Below are 22,589 nucleotides of genomic sequence, written 5' to 3' on the forward strand. Positions count from 1 at the left end.
TGGGAATTGAATGGTTTTTGTTTGGCTTTATTTTTATTGGAATATTACTCACCTCTCATGTGACCATGGAGTCTAGGGGAATTAACGTTGCTCTCTAGGTAAACATAACAATCCTGGAAAATAGGTCAGCTTGCAACAACTGCAATTTTGCAGCCAATTCTCATAAACAGTTAAGCATTATAGCAAAACTCCCTAAGAAATAAACAGTTAAGGAAGTTTATGAAAAGCTTGTTAAATTTAATCTAAATAAGCTTAAGTAAATACTCCTGAAAGTCCAAAGGCCCTTCCTGATAAAGTAGGTCATAAGGAAAAGAATAATAAAAAATATAGGCCTAGGCCAACAGTCATGGGACCCTGTGGGCCAGCCTACATGATTGGAGGTAGGTTTTGGCATCCCCTCATAGTCCCGGACCAGAGCCAACTTCCACCTTGCCTCCTTGGTCCTGGGCAAGAAAATATGATCCCGATGTAAGGTTGATAGTAAATGTTAGTCTTAAATGTTAATGTTAATAATAAATGGGTACGCTATAGAGATTTAAGTAACTGGGAATGAAGCATACTTTTAGTCTTTCTTTACCAAGCAAAAATTAATTTAGTTCATTTTTCTTCAACTTGGGAGACTAAATGCCGTGAAGTAGACCCTATACCCTGGCTTAGAAGAAAAACACAAACTATTCAAAGCCCTCCAAAGAACTGCCACCACCAGCTCCACACCATGTCCATTCCAGTGCTGTTTGAGAACTGGTTTGCACCCACTGAGACTGTCCACAGTCTAAAAAGGACAGGAACTTATCTCTGTCATGATGAGGACAAGAGGGTGGTATTCTTCTTTCTTTTAACAGTCAACCCTCAATTTTGAATGAGATGCTACTTCTCCCTGAATTATGGGAGTCTCTCTTGAGAAATTGATTTACAATTGTGTAATTACTCCCTCTGATAGACTAACATTAGCATCTGTTAAAAACCAGTAACTGAACAAAGGGAGACAGAACTAATTGCATATTTTAAGTTACTGTGTCTATTCATCCAACAATTCCACAGACTCAATGCCAAGTTATAAGGTTGAAGCAACACAAAAGATATGCTATGAAATTCTAAATTTAGAGATTTATCAAGCACAGAATTTTATGTGCTACACTTGCAGATATTTTTATTTCCTAGTAATCCCAGCAACAGTACTAACAGACAATAGTTTGTCATCACCTAGAAATGAATATACTCATTTTATCATCATCATAATTTAAACATGATGCCACCTGTCCATTCTGGCTCCAATAAATAGGAATGATAAAAAATGGAGTATGTCTAGAACACACACACACACAAAGTTTATTGGAAAAGTGAGAATACATACAAAAACTTCTTTTTTGAATTCTTGTGAAGAAACATTTAAATATTCTGCCATTAAATAAATTACAAATCAAATCAGTGTGCACATAACCGAAATTCTGAAAATGGACTGTCTTTTTAAGTAAAACATTCATCAAATGACACAGATAGGTGAGAAATGAAGGATTTGCTGGTCAAACATACTCACTAGTGCAATGACCCTTCTGAAAGTTAAGGAGAGACTTTAGTAGTTACGTATAGGAATCACAAGAATACAGGAAGCTCTTACTTGGTAGTAAGAAATTTTTCATAATCTCCCTTCTCTTGTACTTCAAGCCTTTGAAAGTTAATTCAAACAACAATGGCATAAAAGTGATAACACAACTGTTTTTCAGAGCATCTTAAATGTGCAGAAGTAACTTTGGGAATTATGGAGTGCTCTCAGTTTCAAACTGGAACTCTTTCAGGAGACAGATGCAGGCAGGTGGTTGGTTAAAGTTCTGTCATCAGTGGAGGCCCAGGCCAAGGGTTTAGAACCCTGGCCACCACTTATATGCTGGAAACACTGTGTACATTCCACAGCAGTTTTGAATTTCATGGATTGATGATTACAAAGAATAGTTAAGGTTATAAATGATCAGTGTCTCTGTGCCCAATAACTTAAAGAAAACTCAAATGTCCACTGTTACTGTGACAGGGACAAGCACTATGTGCAATAGGCTGGTGTATAGGGAGGTGCTCATGCCACCTCAGGGAGCCAGAGAAAGCTTCCCTGATGAACCTAAGTCTGTCTTGGGTTCTAAACTAGATAAAAGGTGTAAAACGTCATTTTGAATTTAAAAAATGTACCAGTTAAGAACTTCTACCTAGAAAGATACATGGTACCCAAAAGATACATTTTATTTGACATTTATCCATCTCACAGAAATCTATGACTAGAAATATAAAAGTAGGGCAAATGGGTAGCAAAAAAATATCAACTAGGAACTCTTTGATTTTAAGCAGTCCATGTATGAGTGTGCATGTTCACATGTGTATGTTTAATTAGCACTTTGACAGCCCATGTTGAATTTGAAGTGTGTTTTCCCCACATTCTCTCCTCATTCCCGGTCAGCTGCTGGGTCAATAACTTCCCTACTCTTTCTTTGAACACAGAAGTGCTCACCAGGTAAACTCATCTGCCTGCCTAGTGACTACCTGTGATTGCCCATAGTGAAGAGGCCAGAGAAGGCTTATGGTGGGCTAGAAATATCTACTTCACAAATTCAGTCATCCTTGAAGGACTCTGGAATAAGGAACCCATAATAATGAGGAATATACCTTTTAATTGGCAGAAAAGCTTAGGGAGATCTTTTAGGTGAGTAACCTTGTACAAGTTTGTGCATAACTCAGTTTTTTTTTTTTCACTTTTGGAACTGGGGATTTAACCCAGGGGCACTTTTCCACTGAGTTTTATCCCTAGCTGTTTTTCTTGCTTATTTGTTTGATTTTGAGACTGGGTCTTGCTTAATTGTTTAGGGCAGAATTTTCTGAAGCTAGCCTTGATCTTGCAATCCTCCTATCTCAGCCTTGCAAGTTGCTGGGATGACTAAATCCACCATACCCAGCATAACTTGGTTTCTTAAAATGTGGATAAACAAAGTAGCAATCACATAGTACAAGGAAATGATAATAATTATAATAGCAGAAGCTAACACTAGAATGCTTACTATGGGTCATGAACAATCAGATGAAATAAATCCCAGCAAAATCAAAACATTTTTTATCTCAGTGGTTTAATATAGAATAACATTTCAATATAATTCCCTTTCAAACAAAATATCAAAACATAATCTTTATTTTGTAGAATTTGGCAAAGATTAAAATAGTTAGAAACAATTTAACATAAATAGTTCTACTGCCCATCAACAGTGATGTCCAAAAGATCCCTCTCTAGACCTAGAATGACTCATAGTCTACCAGCTAGATCTGTTCCATGTATTAGTCCTCAACATACATGAAAAACAATATAAAGATGTGGAAATGTTATGCTGCCTTTTCTTTATCTCATACAAAATGTATACACATCTGTATGGCTTAATCAGCCTTTGTTCATTGTCCTAAATTCATAGACAAGTTCAAATAATTAAGTGACAATCTACATCATTGTTTATCAACTCTTTATGGTTTATAGCCAAAGAATAAAAACAGTTTTTAACAACAGAATTTAAAAGATAGGGTAAAGTCAACCAGATATACTAAATACCATAAAAGATTTAGGAGGATTGCAAGATTGAGTCCAGCCTGGGGAATTTAGTGAGACCTGGTATGAAAATAAAATATAAAAAGGACTGAAAATGGTGCAAAATTGTGAAAATACACCACGATCCACCTTTAGTTCAGCTGCTGGTACAGTCCTTTTATACATATTGGATCCTCAGCCCAAGTCAGGGCTGTCTCTCTCTCTCTCTCTCTCTCTCTCTCCTACATTTTCCTTGAATGTGTATCTACCTTCCTAAATAAGCCTTGGACAATGTCTGTTTAAAAGGAAAAGAACTGGGGGTATAGTCCTGAGTTCAATCCCCACCAACCCACCCCCAAAAGGCAAACCAAGTTCTGAGATTGTGTGTATAGGATGAAAGAGAAAAGCCTCATAATTGTGTATAAGAATGGCCTCAGAATTTCTTGCAAGATTTAGCCCCTACCAATAATAAGTACCATCTTTAAGTGCCAAGCTGTCCATCACCTTAATACATTGTATTACAGAAACGTCCAACCCTATTAAAGGATTTTAGTTTCCATTATCAGCTTCATTGTGAAAATCTCTGAGAATATACACAGCCAAATTCTAATCTATTTTAGCCTTCACACCCCTTTGAATCCACATATCCCTCACCATCCCTCACACAGCTGTCTCGAAAGACTCAGACAGCTTGGAAGTCACATCCTCACTGAAGTCTTTCTTGGATTCTCCTAAAAGAGGTAATACATTACCATCACTTTATATGGATAGAATTTGTTACCTGTTATGGATTTCTTTTTCTCAAGCTTATAAGCTTCTAAAAGACAGTAACTGTACCCCATTCATCTTTATCATCTCAATAAATAGTTGCTGAAGGAATGATGAGTTTATAGTTTATTTCATGGGAAATCTTTTTATAATGAGGATTTTGAAATTATTTTAGTAATATAGTATATGTTGTTGGCATAATTCCAGATGATGAAAGCAAGTCAATATCTTTTACCTGAGGAATCACAAGGAAATAATGGTCCAGAATTTATTGCCTACAAAATTTCCTTACAATGCCTCTGCTGAATTTCATCAGTAAGAAATATGTATTTTTGTTTGCTTGAATACTTTACATATTTGCTGCTTCCTGAGAGTATACTTTTTCAAATGCTTTATTGATTACCTAAGAACAATTAATGAAAGGGCTCTGGAAAAGAATTGAGAGCCCACATGTAGAAAGTGTATTATTAATTTGTAAGTAAATCAGTATGGTAATCTCTATGTCAATGTGAAAAAGTTGGAATACATTTTTCAAATATCTATAGAGTACTAGCTTGGAGATTTTTAAATTGATGTTTATGAAATATTACTTCTGAAAAATCAAAAATATTTTGCAAATTATTGAACAGAGTTTATGTCAGAGTTATGTTTTATGTACTAATATAAGTAGAAAAATCTCACTTTCTAATATCTGATTTTTTTCTGCTTTACAGCACATTGCATGAGAGCCCTTCTTTGCACACATCCTTCCTGAGTCTTTGATGTGGTCTTTTGACCCTGAACCCTTTGAGCACCTGCTTAACTTTTACTTCATAAGCCCATTAAATTGTGCTGATAACTGATGTTCTTTGCCCCTCAGGATCTTAATCAACTCAACATCAGTTATCTTAATCTCCTTTCTCTTTCTCATAACACAGTCTGTGTTTCTCAAAGCATGGCCCTTGGAACAGTAGCATAACCAAACTGGAGTTGTGTTAGAAAGACAAATTCTCAAGGTCCACCCTATTCAGGTTAAATCTCAGACCTAACAGAGAGTGAAGCAGCAGTCTGTGCTTAACCAGGCTCTGCAGGTCATTCAGACACACTGAACTTTTAGATCTACCAGGACTAAGTATGGCCACACCATGGATCATGTACATCATCATCAGTAGGAAACTTTTTACTCCAAAATATCTCTTCTTCATTTTCTTGCCATCACTTATTTTCAGGCCCTTAAATTTGCTAAACTAATATTTGCTATGATCTGGAGGTTAGATTATCTACTGGCCTTGCTCTTACCCACTCTAGATCCCTTCCATGATGCCTATTAGCTGGCAAATGTCACTTAATTGGTTTCCTCCAACATAGACTTTTGGCAAAAATCTATGAGATTGAGAAATACAAGCTATTTTCTTTCTCTAGGCACTTGTTGCTTGTTTGTAAATGAACTTTCCTTTTAAATTTCTAATATTTCTAACATCCACTCCCTTTTTTCAAGATTGACATATCTACTTAATCTTTCACACTGTGGGCTGATGGCCTTGTCTCTGGAAAAAGAACAAATATACACAAACAAGTTCCCTCAATTTCCAACTGCTGGTCTTTAAACCACCTCCACAGAGATTTTGTCTAACACTAAAGTAAAGGTGAGTCTCATTCTGCAAGTTCTGATACTCTCCTTGTGACTACATTAACCTTCCTCCTCAGCAATAGCAGGGGAATGCAGGGTCTCTAGGAGGAGAAGTCCAAGGCCACATATTGACAGAGAGGGTAACAAGATGAGTGATGACAATGACATAGGTGAGAAATAGATCCACGGTGAGCCTGAGAAGAAGCTGCTTTTTGGTGGCTGTTTGTAGATCACTGGATTTGGAAGAGAGGTGAGAAGGGAAAAATGAAAGTAGGGCATTAAGAAAATAGTAATAGGGATGCAAGAGTGTGCCTGCTCCACAATTAAAAGAAATGTTTCTATGCAGCAGAGGATGAGAGTGGCAGACCACTGGTTATTCACTGCCACCCTCTGTATATGGCTGATTTTCTCTTCTGTAAAGCCAAGTATAGGATAGATCCACTCCACAGGCTGCTCCTGGCACACATTTTTCCAACATTTCCATCAGAACCAAAAGGATTTCTTCCCAGATCCAGTTCAATGCCATCAGGATTCTGATTGGTCCTGTTTGTTTTGTGTCCAGACCTAAGGCTACAGAAAGAGGGAGAAGACAGTCTTAAGATTGACAGTCCACAGGACAAACACAGGATGGTTGGAGAAGCTCTTCTTAACTCTCCCACAAAAGTTATGTACATTGAACTCTCTGGTTAGGAGGAACTCATATATAGGGACACAGAAACAGTATCACCTAAATGTAGTGTCTTGGATGGAAACTAAGGCATCTCTCTAACACTGTATATGTGAGTGTTTTATATATGTGTGTATACGCTATGTATTTTATATGTATGTGTATGTATACATGTATCAATGCATGCCTTGAGTGGGTATGCACATGTGTGGGTTTATATAGACATACAAGTGTGCTTACCTAGGTATGGGTAAATAGTTGTTGAAGTGTGTCATAGGACACATACTCTGGAAGCAGAGGCTGATATTGTCTGTGTATAACATGCTCATTGGTGATCTGCACTCATGAAAGGAAGAGAAAAGAAGTTGTGTTTGGCAATAGAAGAAGTGAAATTTCAATGTAGCTTGACAGTGCCTGTATAAGACAGTAGAGAGTTCTGAAACAAGTGTCACTAGTAAGTGTTATCTTACTCAGATGGAAAGGTCTAGACCAAAGTGCCCAGGCCTTGATCTTCCTACTTCATTCATCATTGGATGTGGGCTGCCCAGAAAGGCATGATGCTGGGGGAAATGCTCTCTGCAATTGAGGTAGAGACTGATGGTAAAGGCTGCCATTTGCACTCCTTTGTATTAGGCAGCATACCTCCTTGAAAGAGAAATCCAGAAGCTGTCTCTGCATGGCTACAATACCTGAGTAGAGGAAGCAGTTCTGTCGAATGCCTTCTCAGGCCACACTACCACGTGTTTGTGCCAGTCCAGAAGCAATAAACCTAAGTGGAGGATGCCTGGGCTCAGATTAGTCTCCAGTGACTCCAGGAAAAGTAAATTCCTAGTTCTAGTATGAGTAGGTATAATAAATTCAAAATGACTACATTTAAAAAATATATCTATCATCAAGAACTGCAGTATGTATCACCTTTCCCCAAATGCATTGGCCTTTGAGTGATTTGGTCTCTGGGTTATATCAGAAGTACTGTGCTAACTCTAGGTATGACTTCAAAAGTAATTACTCTCTAGAAGCATTGTGCTACTGACTATGTCCAACTGCACTGATGGAGAGAACACACAGAGGAACTCCAAGAGTATGGGGAGATGGAGAAGGGCCCATGTGAGCCCCACCACCAGCCATCCTCACCAAGCTGCCTGGCACGTGAGTGATGCCTACACACCAGCTAAGTACCACCAGGTAAACAGCTGATGCCCATTAGCCAAGCCCTGCTGAACACTGACAAAATGGGGTGACATGATAAAATTCAGTTGTTTAATCTCCCTACATTTTCAGGTCACTACAGATATGCAGGAACAGATGACTATAAATGTGGGCAGAAATAGAGCCAAAGATGGGCATGGAAAATTCTGGATCAGTAAAGATGTAAGGGTCTCAGTGCAAGGACAGCCCCGTGAGGGTCAAGATGGGTATAAATTAATAAACATGAAGTTGGTGGGTAGATTAGAGGGCACATATGGCACATACCTGACTTCTGCTGAGAAGGACACCACTGGCTTCCAGACTCCTAGAGATGTAATGAATGAGATGAAAAGATGGAATTAGTAGCTGAGAGAAAATAAAACTGGCTTGGCAATGGAAAATTTTGGGAAAACTAGAGCAATAATCCCAAGACAAATGAGAAACATGAATAACAGGGTCACCAAAATGAGCCCCTGAAAGTCAGATGGACAGAATTGTGACAGTCACATCACCAGCTTTCTGAGAATTCATAGTGGAATGAAACCATACAAATATAAAGAATGTGGCAAAGTTTTAATATTAGGCCAAACACTATAGGGTACAGGAGAACTCACACTGGAGAGAAACCATACAAATATAAAGAATGTGGCAAGAATTTTAATCAAATATCAAACTTTATAATTCACCAAAGAATTCATACTGGAGAAAAAAGAAACAAATATCAATATTGTGGCAAAATTTTTTTACTCAGACACAATAGCTATCTCAATATCAGAGAATTCCCACCGAAGAGATGTGATACAAATGTAAGAATGTGTCAAATCTTTTAATCAAATTTTATTCCTTGGTAAACACCAGAGAATTCATACTATAGAGAAACCATACAAATGTAAAGAATGTAGCAAAGGTTTTAAAAAAAGATCACATTTTATTCAAAACCAGAGAATTCATACTGGACAGAAACCTTACAAATATAAAGAATGTGACAAATATTTTAATGTTAGGCACACTTATTGTGCACCAGAGAATTCTCACTGGAGAGCAACCATAGAAATGTAAGGAATGTGGCAAAGAATTTACTGTTCAGAACAGCTTTGATGTGCACCAAAGAAATCACACTAGAGAAAAACCATACAAATGTAAAGAATGTGGCAAAAGTTTAGTGTTAGGCAAAGGCTTATTGTTCACAATCGTATTCATAATGGAGAGACACCATATAAATGTAAAGAATGTGACAACGATTTTAATGAAACATCATACCTTAATAAAAATCAAAGAACTCATACTGGAGAAAAACCATAAAAATGTAAAGAATGTTTCAGGGCTTTTATTTGAAGTGTAGGCCTTAGTCAACACAGGGGAATTCACACTGGAAAGGTTATACAAAGGTAAAGAATGTGGGGAAAATTCTATGTACAATTCAAGTGTTATCAAGCATGAGAGGATTCATACTTGCGCAAATCTTTACAAATCATGTGGGATGCATTGCTTTTGTTTGAAATTGATTTGAATATGCACATTTTCCAATCAATGGTCCACTTTAGGACTAAGTATCATTGGAGCTTTAATTGTGCATGCATATGTGTGTTTATGTGTGAAAATGGATATGTTTGCTTATGCCTCTGATATGGAGACATACTAGTTTCCCTGTTCTCTCCTTGAGAAGATAAAACAGACATACCAGTTTCCCTATTCTTTCTCTGTGAGACAGAAATACTGCCAGCCTTGCTTGTTTCCTAAGAAATAAACTTGCCTTCCATAAGATCAAGGGATGCTTACTATATCAGTCAAGATTAAAACCACCCCAAGTGTGTGGCCATGTTTCTATCCTTTAAAAGGTAACACTCAAGGAGGATTTGGGTCTGATTTTCATCCTTGCTGATGCTGTTCCTCTCTTTTTGCAGAGCATCCTTGTCAGATCCTGATAATAAACCTGCTTCTTATCCCAGGTGTGTGTGTGTGTGATTATTCCTGCACAACATTTCTTTCCCCAAAAGTCCCCTTGAGGTACACTGAAAAATTTCTCCAAAATACATGCTTTCTGATTTTAAATCATGTTATTCTAATTGTATAGTCTGTACTGTCTTGGTACTCATGGAACATATGAATTTCTCACTTGTGGTTTATAACACATTGCTTTTATTACTGTTCAGGTAATTTAAGAATAATTTTAATGAAATAAAAAAAGTATTCAGAAATTAGTTTGATTTCACAGGAAAATAAATACAATGGATCAATAAATTTATGAAGAAAGGTTCAATATATTTAGCAATTAGAGTAATGCAAATCAAACCTACCCTAAAATTTTATGCCACTCCATTCAGAATGGCAATCATCAAGAATATAGGCAACAATAAATGTTGGCAAGTATGTGGGGGTATAGGTACACTTATGTATTGATATGGGACTTCAAATTGTTAGAACAACTGTGGATAGCAGTATGCAGCTTCTGCAGAATACATAGAATGGAATCACCTTTACACCAAGCCATTTGTTCCTTGGTTTAAAGCCAAAGGACTTAAAATCAGCATACTATAGTGATGCAGTCATGTCAATGTTTATAGCAGCTCAATTCACTGTAGCTAATCTATGGAACCAAACTAGGTGTCCTTCAATAGATGAATGAATAAAGAAAATGTGGAATATATATTCAATGGAGTATTACTCAGCTTGAAAGAAGAATGAAGTCATAATATTTGCTGATATATGGGTGGACATGGGGAATATTACCTTCAGTGAAACAAGCAAATCCTGTGAAATCAAAACACAAATGTTTTCTCTAATATATAAATGCTAATTTTCAACAAGGTTGGGAGGCACTACAGAAGAATGTGTTTACTTCAGATAAGGTAGAGGAGAGTGGGGTAAGGTGAGAGGATATGGACTAAGGAAGATTAGTATTATGTAACAGTATAATTATATATTATATATATTAATATATATAATCATATATATATATATATATATATATATGAGATTAAACAACATGTAGAAGAAGAAAAATAAGAAAATATAACCCATGAATGTATGATATTTCAATATGCATAAAAGCATTCTACTGTCATGTATTACTAATGAAAACAAATAAGATATTTCTTTAGAAATATAAAAAATAGTTTAAAATGGTTTCAAATGAGAATAACATAAATTTTAAAAGTTTACTTTCTTATTTTCTTATCTATTGGAAAATCCTGTCATTTCAAATTGTTCCTCTAATTTATTGAGCATCTTATTATTTAGTCAACTTATTGAGCCATCTTGTTTAGGAGAAATACGCATAGGCTTCATTAGTCAAGAGGTTTTTTAGTTTTATGAAATTTAAAAAACACAAAACAATTTAGTGTATGTATTAGGTGGTCTTTAACTGAGAAAAAAAATTGTTATAGAATAAGCTAATTGCTCCATGGGGGGAAAAGGAACCAGGTTATCCTTTCTCAGTCCCTACCATAAAGTTCTCTATTGAAGGCTCCTATCCCTTAAAGATACAGTCAGAAAGCACCAGTGGTAAAGGCAGAGTGGAAATGAGGGTAAATATTCACTCCCCCTGAAGAACCTTTGCATTATACAGAAGTAGCCCTCTGGATAGAAGAATTACTATCTTCTGAGAGAACAACTAAGAACCCACAGTGAGTGAAGTGCAGGTTATATTTCATCCTAAACTTACATCCCTTCAACAATGCTTCTTTGTGCAGAAACAGTCTATATGAGCATCCATAAGGACTTGCTGATTGTGTGGGTACTATGTACTAGATGTTTTCACCGAGCCTGTCTCTTCAGATGACTTAGAGTGCTGGCTAGTCTGTTTTTCTGGTACTTAATGGACTGATCATAATTAAACCTCATAGAATTTGTAGTATTAAATAATAGCATATTTCAAACAAAGGCATTTTACCCATAGCCTTCCCATTTTATTTTTGTAACATCTGCTATATTTAAGAAAAGAAAAACATTCAAACAAAATTTTAATCAAATTATATAGCTTTGAAAAGGAAACAAAATATCTAGATCAATGTCCTAAAATTAAATTATTTTAAAGAGCTCCATTTCCAACTGGACAAATTTGGAATACTTGTGTGTCAATGAGAAAGAATTACTGCTTTGTTGGTTTTATTATAGACTGTTTGTGCCACACATGGGCCATGCAACAACAGTAGACCCTATTATCCCACTTACAATATACATTTCTGCCAAATGTGGTAAATGTTGTGATTTAAATGTCTTGGATGCTGTTGGTATGGTGGCATATTAAGTGCTTTTGGAATATTCTGAATTTAAAATATACTGCCAGGTTGTATTAATTAGATAATATATACAAGGTAATCATAAAAATAGAAAATTTTTGAGAAATATGTCTGTTTTGATTGCCAGAGCCTCATGCAAATAAAAGTTTAATTTTACATGTTAACTTTTTTTCTGGACAGTTTAGACATTTTGCTTACAAATAAAACTAAGAGATTGGTAATCACATTACCCAACACTTAATGTTTGTAAGACAATGTAGTAGGGCCTTTACTTGAATTCATTCCATGTAGTCTTTAAAACAATGCTATGAGGTAGGTATTCATCACCATCCTAATGTCCGTTTTACAAACGGGGAACTGAAGTTTTAATGCACAGAATAACTTATTCATGATGCCTCAGATAGAAAATGGCACAGAGTCAATCATGAACTCAGGACTTGTCAGTCTTAGGATTTGAGCTCTCTACTACTTCTGGTACATTCCTTTCTTAATTAATGTTAACAATGAAAATTAAAAGATGGTCTTCTATTGTAAAGTAGATTCAAATTCTCAATAATACTAACTTAGTGATTTGTACAAAAACCAAAACTCCTCCTCCAGGATTCAAATTAGTGGAAATGAAAAATTGGGGCTAAACATGTGCAAATACATTTACATAAATATAAACAAATTACATTAAAAATAGTTTGGTTTGGCTAAATTTAAGCAACACATTGTATTTTTCCTTTGTGTAGAGATAAATTAATAATAGACCACTCCAAACATGGAATTATAAAAAAATACTCATCTGTTAAGTCAAATGATGTTTAAACAGCAATTATATTTAAATGCTTAATTTGAAAGCCTTACATCTCATGCATTCAAATGTATTTATTAACAAACTACACTAATTGGTATATACAGTTTCATGTGGCTATTCGTTAATATAGAAATTGCAATACAAATTCATTGAAATCACAAAAACTTAGCAAGGAAAGACACTGGGTGTTATAGGACATATTTTTATTTCTGCAAAATAAAAATCAAGATCTTGACCAGTGTTACTTCTTTAGAAGACATCCATTGTTCTTAGAAACCAAATTATTAATGATTTTATTATGGAAAAACTGAAGGAGCTAAAAATAGGAAAATATTATTTCCCTCTTGAATAAAAATTTGAAAATCACAAAGACTAGAGGCATGAGCTATGTGAATTTCCCTTCTGAAGGATGTGTCACTAGTTAATGAGATCAGCAGTCATAATCAGAGAGTGATGGTTTATAGTATGGTTCCATTATTGCCCATTCCTTCTCCTTATCTCTTTTCTATAATTGACATAAAGATGCTCATGGCATTTGTAAATAGCAAATATCTCAAACTGATGATGAGTGCATAATATAATATACCGACGATCCAAAATGGAAAGCTGGAAACATAGGTTGGATCCAATAAAATGACATTTTTTTTAAGTACATTTTCTTTTATTGACATAGGAGATATACTTAAATTTTAAATATTGGCTCTTTAAGAAAAATTTCTCTTGGTTAAATAATATGCATAACCGTTGCCCAAACATGTATACAGCTGTTTCCCCCAAACTATTTATATACATAGTAGTCCACTTAAAACCAGCCATGTTAACCTGCTAAATACAATGTGCTCCTAAATTTATAAATGGGCTACCAGTAGTATATAAAATATATAGGCATGTATGTTATACATATAAAGTAAAAAAATATAAAAAGGAAAGATGGAAGAAATAAGAAAAAGAAAACATCCTTTCCTATAAGATCCAGACAAAAAGTCACTCTAATTAGTCAGACAATGTAAAATACTGAAGCATTTCAGTTTTGGCAAATACTTTTCAGAAAAATATCCAAACTATGAGATACTAAATTGTCGTCTTAATAATTTTAGTAGAATTTTACATTTAAACATTCAATGAAGATGTGGTTTTCTAATATATAGAAAAGAAAACTTGGCAAACCAAAAAAATCACTCTTTTTAACAGGTTAGTATTAACCCCTTAATCAGGCATGTAAGGTGCAGATAATCAAAATCCTGGTCCGTTAGAATCTGAATATGTTTGATGAAAGACTCCAATGGATAGGATCTGAATTCTTCCTAAATCTTAGAGGGAATGGGGCAGGATGTTATGACAATGGAGGGGGTCAGCCCCAAATGTAGCTGGCCCAACCTTAACTGTCAGTGTTAAAAAACACACCAAATATTTCTGTAGCATTCTTTCTGTGGCATTTTCTTTACCTCAAGCCACAGGTCTACTTGGAGGATCATGCAGCAAGTGGCTTATAAATAAAATCAGAGTCTATGAATAGTGTCATCACATTAAGAGACAGAATTGCTGGATTCTCTCATTACATAAAAAGCTTGCATCTTGGGAATCCATGAGTTGGTATTATTTATGGGATACCTGAGATGTACCTTGCTCCGATTAACATTGCCATGCTACTCACTATAAAAATGCCCAAGGGCAGACTACAGAAGATACTAGGGTCACCACTTTCCGGAGACTGAGTTGTAACCCAACCCATTGACTTCATCACAGCTTTCTTCCACGTAGAATAACGAATTTCACTTTCCTCAGCATTGATCTGAGGTTCAAACCGCTCCATCGTGACAGCTGACAAATCCTCAGGTTCAAGACTCCAAACGCCAACTCCTTCTGCAGCCCCTGCTGCCATTGCAGCACCGAGTGCAGTTGTTTCAGGCATGGAGGGCTTCACTACTGGAATATACAGGATATCCGCTTGCAGCTGCATAAGAATTTTGTTGCTGGTCATTCCTCCATCTACCTGCAAATGGCTGAGTGGAATTCCACAGTCGCGATTCATGGCATCCAAAATCTCTCGGGTTTGAAAACAAACAGCTTCTAGTGCAGCAAAAGCGATATGGCATTTATTGGTGAATTGAGTAAGTCCACAGATTATCCCTCTTGCACTAGGTTCCCAATAAGGTGCATATAACCCTGAAAATGCCGGAACAAAGTAGCAGCCATAAGAAGTACCTACTTCTTTAGCGAGTTTTCCAATTTCCTCTGAGGACTTGATAATACCAAGATTGTCTCGTAGCCAGCGAATAACAGCTCCAGCTATAGCTACAGAACCTTCCAATGCATAATATACTGGTTTGTCTCTGCCAAGTTTGTAAGCCACTGTGGTCAGAAGGCCATGTTCAGAAAATACACACTTATGGCCTGTATTACATAGTAAGAAACATCCTGTACCATACGTGTTTTTGGCTTGTCCATCCTGGAAACACATTTGTCCCACCAAAGCAGCAGACTGGTCCCCCAGACACCCAGATATTGGCACACCTTCCAAGGCCCCAGCTTTCATTAGGCCATAGATCTCAGAAGAACTCCGAACATTGGGAAGAATTTCCATTGGAATTCCAAAAAAATCGCAGAGCTCTTTATCCCATTCCAAAGAATGAATGTTGAAAAGCATTGTCCTACTTGCATTCGTTACATCAGTACAGTGGACGCCTCCATTGACTCCTCCTGTCAAACTCCAAATAAGCCATGAATCAATGGTCCCAAAAAGAGCTCTATTTTCTTCAACAGCCTTTTGAACTTTTCTCACATTGTCAAGGAGCCAACGAAGTTTCACTGCACTGAAGTAAGTGCTAAGTGGAAGGCCTGTCTTGGACTTGACAAAGTTATTATTTCCTGGAATTCTTTTATAAAGATTTTCAACGGTAGACTGGGTTCTTAGATCAAGCCACACCACAGCATTGTAGAGAGGCTCTCCTGTTAACTTGTCCCAGACTACAGTGGTTTCCCTCTGGTTGCTGACGCCAATAGCCTTTATGTTGGAAATATCAATATTGAGCTGTCCAAGTTTCTCACATGTTTTCTCTATGCATTCATAGACAGACTGCAGAATTTCCTTAGGATCTTGTTCCACCCATCTAAAGTTATTACTTTTTTTCTTGACTAATACCAATCCCTCAAGTCTTCTCAGGAGGGTGCCCGGGGAAGGTTACTTTACAAATCTACAGGGAAGGGTAAAATGAACCAATAAACACAATTTGTCTTCACAAATCAAATTAGGAAACATACCCTTCTCTTGGGAACTCCTGTTTTATTACTACTTGATGATGACTAAGTAGTTCAGCTGTTTTTGAATTGAAAACCAAAAAGCGTGTCGAGCTGGTACCCTGGTCCACTGCCCCCACCAACGGCCCCAAAACTGCTTTCTTCGCCGCTGCCATGAAACCAGCTTCAAGTCCGCCGGCTATCGCGGCCGGTTTCCCAGGTGACCGCGGTGGGCGGGGGAGGGGCGGGCGGAAAGACCGGAGACTAAGACCACGAGCGTCTGCTGAACACTAAAAAATGACATTTTTTTAAAAAAGAAAGAAAACTGGTATTTACATTTAAGAAGTCAAGCAAAGTAAATCATGAAGATGTGTCTAAAAAGTAAGCAGACTAAAAAAACTCTAAGAGTCAAATAACAGCTACACATGAGTTCAAAAAGCCAAACACAATTTTATGTTTCTATAAATAAGTATGTATTATCTGAAAAAGGATACCCTGAGTCATTTTCTGTGAATACAATACTAAATAGAATACTGAAAGTAATATGTGAAAGATTTTTTTTTTTTTGTAATCAAATTGGTTGGTACAAACACCAGGTTAATTTAAGTAGGTTTAATTTTAGCAGGAATACTCAGAGCCTCTATGGTAGCTATTGCTTCTCAAATGTGTTTGACCTTGGAAAACTACTTCTTGCAGAGAACTAATTGAGAATAGCATTAAAACCAACATCCTTGGGGAAACACTAAAAGGACAATGAATTTTGTAAATGGTACTCTGTATAAAAACAGAACATCAGAAAAGTGTCCATATAAACCCCAATTTTTCTGCTACCCTAGGAGTCTGTAGTGCTTGATTACCTACATCTGATACATAGTTCTATTTTCCCATGGTACCTTGAGCAGAGTTTCTGCTGAGCAAAATTTTGCTAAAGTACTACCATAGGTGAGTTATTAGATGCCATACACCAAGATGGGTGACCATGTTTTTAACACAGTGATAGGGTGTTGGAGGTTACTGAGCTCTGGAGCCACTCCAGTGCTGATCAGTCACTGGATTGTGTACATACATAAGAAAGGTGTATGGTGTTTTTAAAGGCTATTTGTCAAGCAATTTAAAATTCTAATAATATCACTATTTAAGGAAATTTAAGTTTGTGTTTTCACAATTATTTACACTTATAGTTGTGAAAATGCATCATATTACTGATATTTCATCATCACTTTAGCTTTCTTCTACTAAAATATAACACTAAAATCTTTAAAATATTTTTAGGTGTAGTTGGACACAATATCTTTATTTTTATTTTTTATTTTTATGTGGTGCTCAGGATTGAACCCAGCCTTTCGCATGTATTAGGTGAGTTCTTTACCAATGAGCCACAACCCCAGCCCTGATATGACCTTTAAATTTTTTAATTGGACTAATTTCATATTGTCTTTGTTTTGTTGTTCCTCAAATAACACCTTAGGCTCTGTTTAGCCCAATATTTAGAGAGTGCATCCATACATAACTATTTGTTGTATGACAGAATAAATAATTGAATGGATAAGTGTCAATGTTGAAATTTGCTTTTAAGTAGCATTAGCAGACAAATTGATATGCATTGTTCATTGTATTTAGTTAGGAAGAACAAAATAAGGGAATATTGCCTAAACCTGCAGTAAAAACAACTGAATTTCATATTTGTGAGATAAGCAATTTCAAGTATAAGGGCAACATCAAGGACCAGAAAAACATCATCCAAACAACTAGTAGCATGTTCATCTCTATATCCTTAAAAATGGTGTGCCGATATGCCTATATAATACCTAATTCTTAGGATTCTAATTCTTAGACAATTTTGCTTAGAAAGCTGAAGTCAGGGTATTGTTCTGCAGGTCTGGCAATCAGAGAAAGTTATTACACACTATCTTTTGCCCAAGAAAATTGATAATGAAATTTTTTATTCAATTCATGTATATAGTAACATTGATTATAGATTAATTAGGGACTAAAAACTAGTTGTACCAACATTTTAATTCCATGTCAGTGCAAGATTATAAATTAATTTATTCAAATGAAATACTGTAGTATATTGATTTACAAAATGGCTAATTAGCCCATCTAGAACTTGTAGGAGACGAATGGACTTTCCACTTAATATTTAAAGACATTAATGAATAAACAATCACCAAGAAGTTATTTCAAGGATGTAAACATTTATTTCAAGCCCTAATCAATACTAAAATAGATCTAATTTCAGTCTCAGTCCTTCCAAATCACTGCATAGCAGCAGAAAGCTCAGTACTTAATAAGTAGTTCTGAGAGTTGCTCCATTTTCTTCAGTTGAGTAAGGAGTAAAGGTTTTTGAAAGGATTGGGGGGGAGTTGTTTGCCTGTTTTCCATTGTCTATCCCAACCAGTACCCTAACCTTTGTTGAACAGATCTGGACAGAATCATTAACATACCCAAGGAGTTGCCATTAGAACAATATTTTTTGTCTGAGGTATAAGCTCATTTAGATGATGCACCTATTGTGTGAGAATTACTCTCTTTTATATATTGAAACCATTCTCTAAATGATGACCTTATATCTTTTCTGAATTGTACAACAGGAAAGAGATGGAAATACTTTTCAAGACATCAGTTATCAGAGAGTGAAGCTTGTAAATTGGGGCCCTAACAAAGTAATCAGAATGACATCACATACCAGGAAGCAGTTCTGCCCTCTCCAGCAGTACCCCTCAGAGACCGAGTGGCCCCCAAAAAGCAGCTTCCAATTAATATGAATTCTATCAGTCACATCCCCTCTTTTTAGTGATGCATTTCATGTGTCTAGAAGCCAAAGTTGACAAGAGTGCTTTATCATATCAGAAATTTTTCAATTGTTAATGAATCCTTGTATAAAATATTATCAGAGCCATAAACAACTCAAAAACAAAATCTAAGAAAACCACAGAAGCACTCATCACACTTCTGCGAATGGCATGACCCAGGATAACAAAACCACTGTGGACTTCAAAATTATTTTTAATAAACTTTTTTGAGTATTATACTCCATATCAATATTTATTACTTCAACTAATGACTGACTGTTCAGGAATAAAGAAGGCAAAAAGCAATCTGTCTCAGTTCAATTGTTCAAGGTAATTACTTCCAGGTTGAATATGGGATTTATTTCAACTTGGCTCACAAGGAAATCAGCTTACAATTTGCCAATGTACACATCTAATTAGAAGTCCTCTTCCTCTTTATCATATATGTATCTCCACATTCAGACTGATATGTAGGATAGGCCTAGAGAGAGTTGGAATTAGCATAAATACTATATTGTGTTATTTATTTTTTTTTTTGAATTAATAAGTAGAATGATATGTAAACACTCTCAAAATTAAGGCAGAAACTGAATATACATTAAAAGTTAACTTTACAAAGGGGGAAGTAGAAATATCTTGCCTCAGATGATGACTTTGAAAAGCCAAGAAGAACAATGGAATCCTAAGAATTAGGTATTATATAGGCATATCGGCAGAATGAGGCCAAGTCACATTGGGTTATGTTGTACCAATTTAAGGAATAGTAAAAGTAAAATGCAAGAAGCTCAGCTCCTGGCCTAAAGCCATAGAATCAAGGAAGGTTGAAATTTAGGATCAACACTCCAATATATCTAGTCATAAAATATTTCTAGTCTTAACATTTCAAAACAGCACACCTGTTTTGGACTTTATACTACAGTATACAATTTGATCAGTTCATAAATCTGACTATACCCAAAGTGCACAATACTTAGAAATAAAACTGTATGTGTTCTGGTGACCATTTCTGGGCTGTTAGAGCTATGTGTTGGATTGTTTGCTTACATTTATTCTTAAAAGTCTAGGACTTAGCTTAATATATTTTGAGTAAATATTTTGTTTTCTAGGACTACGTTTTAGCCTCCTACTCTGAGTAATTTTGCAAAGTAGGCAATTTTCTGCTTGTGTGGCAGCTTTTGTTTCAGAATTAAATAATGTGAATTTAGATTGTTTTATTTTAAACCCAAACTTATTATTTACTCTTTTTTAAATATTTATTTGTACAATTTAATTATTGAGAATAGTGGGTTTCATTGTGGAATATTTGTACATATGAATAAGGATTATTATTTGAATGTGATTAATAAGAATATTAACAAATTTGACTTATTTGTACACAATGATCATAAACTCCTAATTGGCAGTGGAGTCCACTTAAGATCTCTATACAAAACTCTGTCATTGTAGTACTCGGAAAATGTCCTTTAGTAGTAGGAACTCAATTCCCCATCTTTAATACCAAATGTGTAGTGTTAACATAAATATTCAATAAGCTAATTGTGTTACTCAGTTTTTTTTTTCCACTGTGAACAAAATACCTGACATGTAAAAGTTATAAGAAGAATAGTTTCTTTTGGCTCACAGTTTCAGAGGTTTCAATTCATTGAAAGCTCCCTCCATTGCTTTGGGCCCACGGTAAACAGAACATCAGGCTGGAATGCTATGGCAAAGAAAAGCTGCTCAGCTGGACATCCAGGAAACAGGTAGATGAACATCCAGGAAAGAGAGGGGAAGGGGTGGTAGAGAGAAGAGAGAGAGAAAGGAAAGGGCCATGGACCAGATATAGCATTCCAAGACATATCTCTAATTAGAACCCACATTCTATAGATTCTACCACCTTCTAATAATTCCATCAAATTATGAGCCCTGTCCTGGTTCAGTCATAGGACGAGTTTTTCCCAATCTTACAGCTCTAAAACAGGTGGCACAAAAAGCCATGGCATGGTTCGGTCATGAAACCGGGCTTGTCCCATCTGACAGCCCTTAAACAGCTGGTACAGAATGCATGGCGTGGTTCTGTCATGGGAGCAATATTGTCTCATCTAGCAGCTCTAAAACAGGTGGCACCAGGTTTGTCCATATTACAGCTCTAAAAAGGTAGCACAGGAAGCCATGGCCTGGTTTGGACATAGGACCAGGCTTGTCCCATGTTACAGCTATAAATCAGGTGGCACAGAAGGACCTGCTCTATTTTGGTCATGGGATTAGGTCTGACATATCTTACAGCACTAAAATAGGTGATTCAGGAGGCTCTAGCTTAATTCAGTCATGAGACCAGGCTTGTCCCATCTTGCAGCTGTAAATCATGTGACACAATTTGCCCTAGCCCATTTCAGTCATGGGATCAGGCTCTTCCAACTTACACCTCTACAGCAGATGGCAGAGGAAGTTCATGCCTAGTTTGGTCATGGGACTAGTTTTGTCCCATCTTACAGCTCTAAAACAGGTGGCAGGAGGCCCTGGCTTTGTTCAGTCATGGGACCATATGCCTCCCATTTTAGAGCACTAATACAGATGGTACAAGAGGCTCTGGTTTATTTTGGTAATGGGAACAGGCTTGTGCCATCTTACTGCTCTCAAGCAGGTGGCACAAGAGGCCCTGGCCTTATTTGGTCATGGGACCAAGTTTGTCCCAACTTATAGCTCTGAAACAGTTGGCACAGGATGTCCTGGCCAAGATGGATTATGTGACTAGATTTGTCTTAAGTTAGAGCTCTAAAACAGGTGGCACAGAAGGCCCTGGCCTGATTCATTTATGGGACCAGGTGTCTAAAACTTACAGCTCTAATACAGGTGGTACACAAGACTCTGGTCTATTTCGGTTATGGGTCCAGGCCTGTCCCATCTTATATCTCTAAAACAGTTGGCACAGTAGGTCTTGGTCTAGTTTGGTCATGGGACCAGACATCTTCACTCTTACAGCTCTAAAACAGGTGGAACAGGAGGCCCTGGTCTGGTTTGTTCATGAGACCAGGTTTGTACCATTTTACATCTCTAAAACTGGTGTCAAAGAATGTCCTGACCTTGTTTGATCATGGAACCATGTTTGTCCCATCTTACAGCTCTGAAACTGGTGGTATAGGAGGACCTGGTCTGGTTTGGTCTTTGGACTAGGTTTGTCCCATCTTACAACTCTAATACAGGTGGTATAGGAGGCCCTGGTCTGATTCGGTGATGATACCAGGCTTGTCCCCTCTTATAGCTCTAAAACATGTGGTACAGTAGGCCATGGTCTGGTTTGGTCATGTTACAGGACTTTAGCATATCACAGCGCTAAATCAGGAAGGCCCTGTTCTGGTTTGGTCATGGCACCAGGCTTGTCTCATCCTACATCTCTAACACAAGTCATATAAGAAGTCCTGGTCTGGATTGGTCATGGTACCAGACTTGTCACAACTTACAGCTCTAAATCATGTGGCATGAAAAGACCCTGATCTGGTTTGGTCATGCAACCAGTTTTGTCTCATCTTACAGCTCTAAAACATGGGTACAGGAAGCCTTCATCTGCTGTGGTCATGGGAGGAGGCTTGTCACTTTCTATAGCTCTAAAATAGGTGGCACAGGAGGCCCTGGTCTGGTTCATAGGAACAGGCAAGTCTCAGTTTACACTTCTAAAGTGGTGTGACAGGACACCTTGGCCTGGTTTGGTCATGGGACCAGGTTTGTTTCATTTTACAGCACTAAAACAGCAGGTAC

The 22,589-nt window shown here is 36.7% G+C and overlaps 1 protein-coding gene across 2 annotated transcripts; it reads right to left on the reverse strand.

Annotated features, from left to right (window-relative positions):
• Positions 1-14,036: 14,036 nt before the first annotated feature.
• Positions 14,037-16,291, reverse strand: LOC114082487 (glycerol kinase). Of its 2 annotated transcripts, XM_027923685.2 has the most exons (3): positions 16,084-16,289; positions 14,521-15,932; positions 14,037-14,433 (listed from the first exon to the last, which is right to left on the reverse strand). In XM_027923685.2, the coding sequence occupies exons 1-3, from the start codon at positions 16,233-16,235 to the stop codon at positions 14,423-14,425; spliced, it is 1,575 nt and encodes a 524-aa protein (XP_027779486.2). In that variant the 5' UTR covers positions 16,236-16,289; the 3' UTR covers positions 14,037-14,422. The 2 variants fall into 2 exon arrangements, with proteins under 2 accessions (XP_027779486.2, XP_027779485.2); XM_027923684.3 differs by having other exon boundaries at positions 14,037-15,932; positions 16,084-16,291.
• Between the last annotated feature and the right edge of the window lie 6,298 nt (positions 16,292-22,589).

This window comes from Marmota flaviventris, chromosome 17 (assembly GCF_047511675.1).
Source record: "Marmota flaviventris isolate mMarFla1 chromosome 17, mMarFla1.hap1, whole genome shotgun sequence".
NCBI classification, from domain to species: Eukaryota; Metazoa; Chordata; class Mammalia; order Rodentia; family Sciuridae; genus Marmota; species Marmota flaviventris.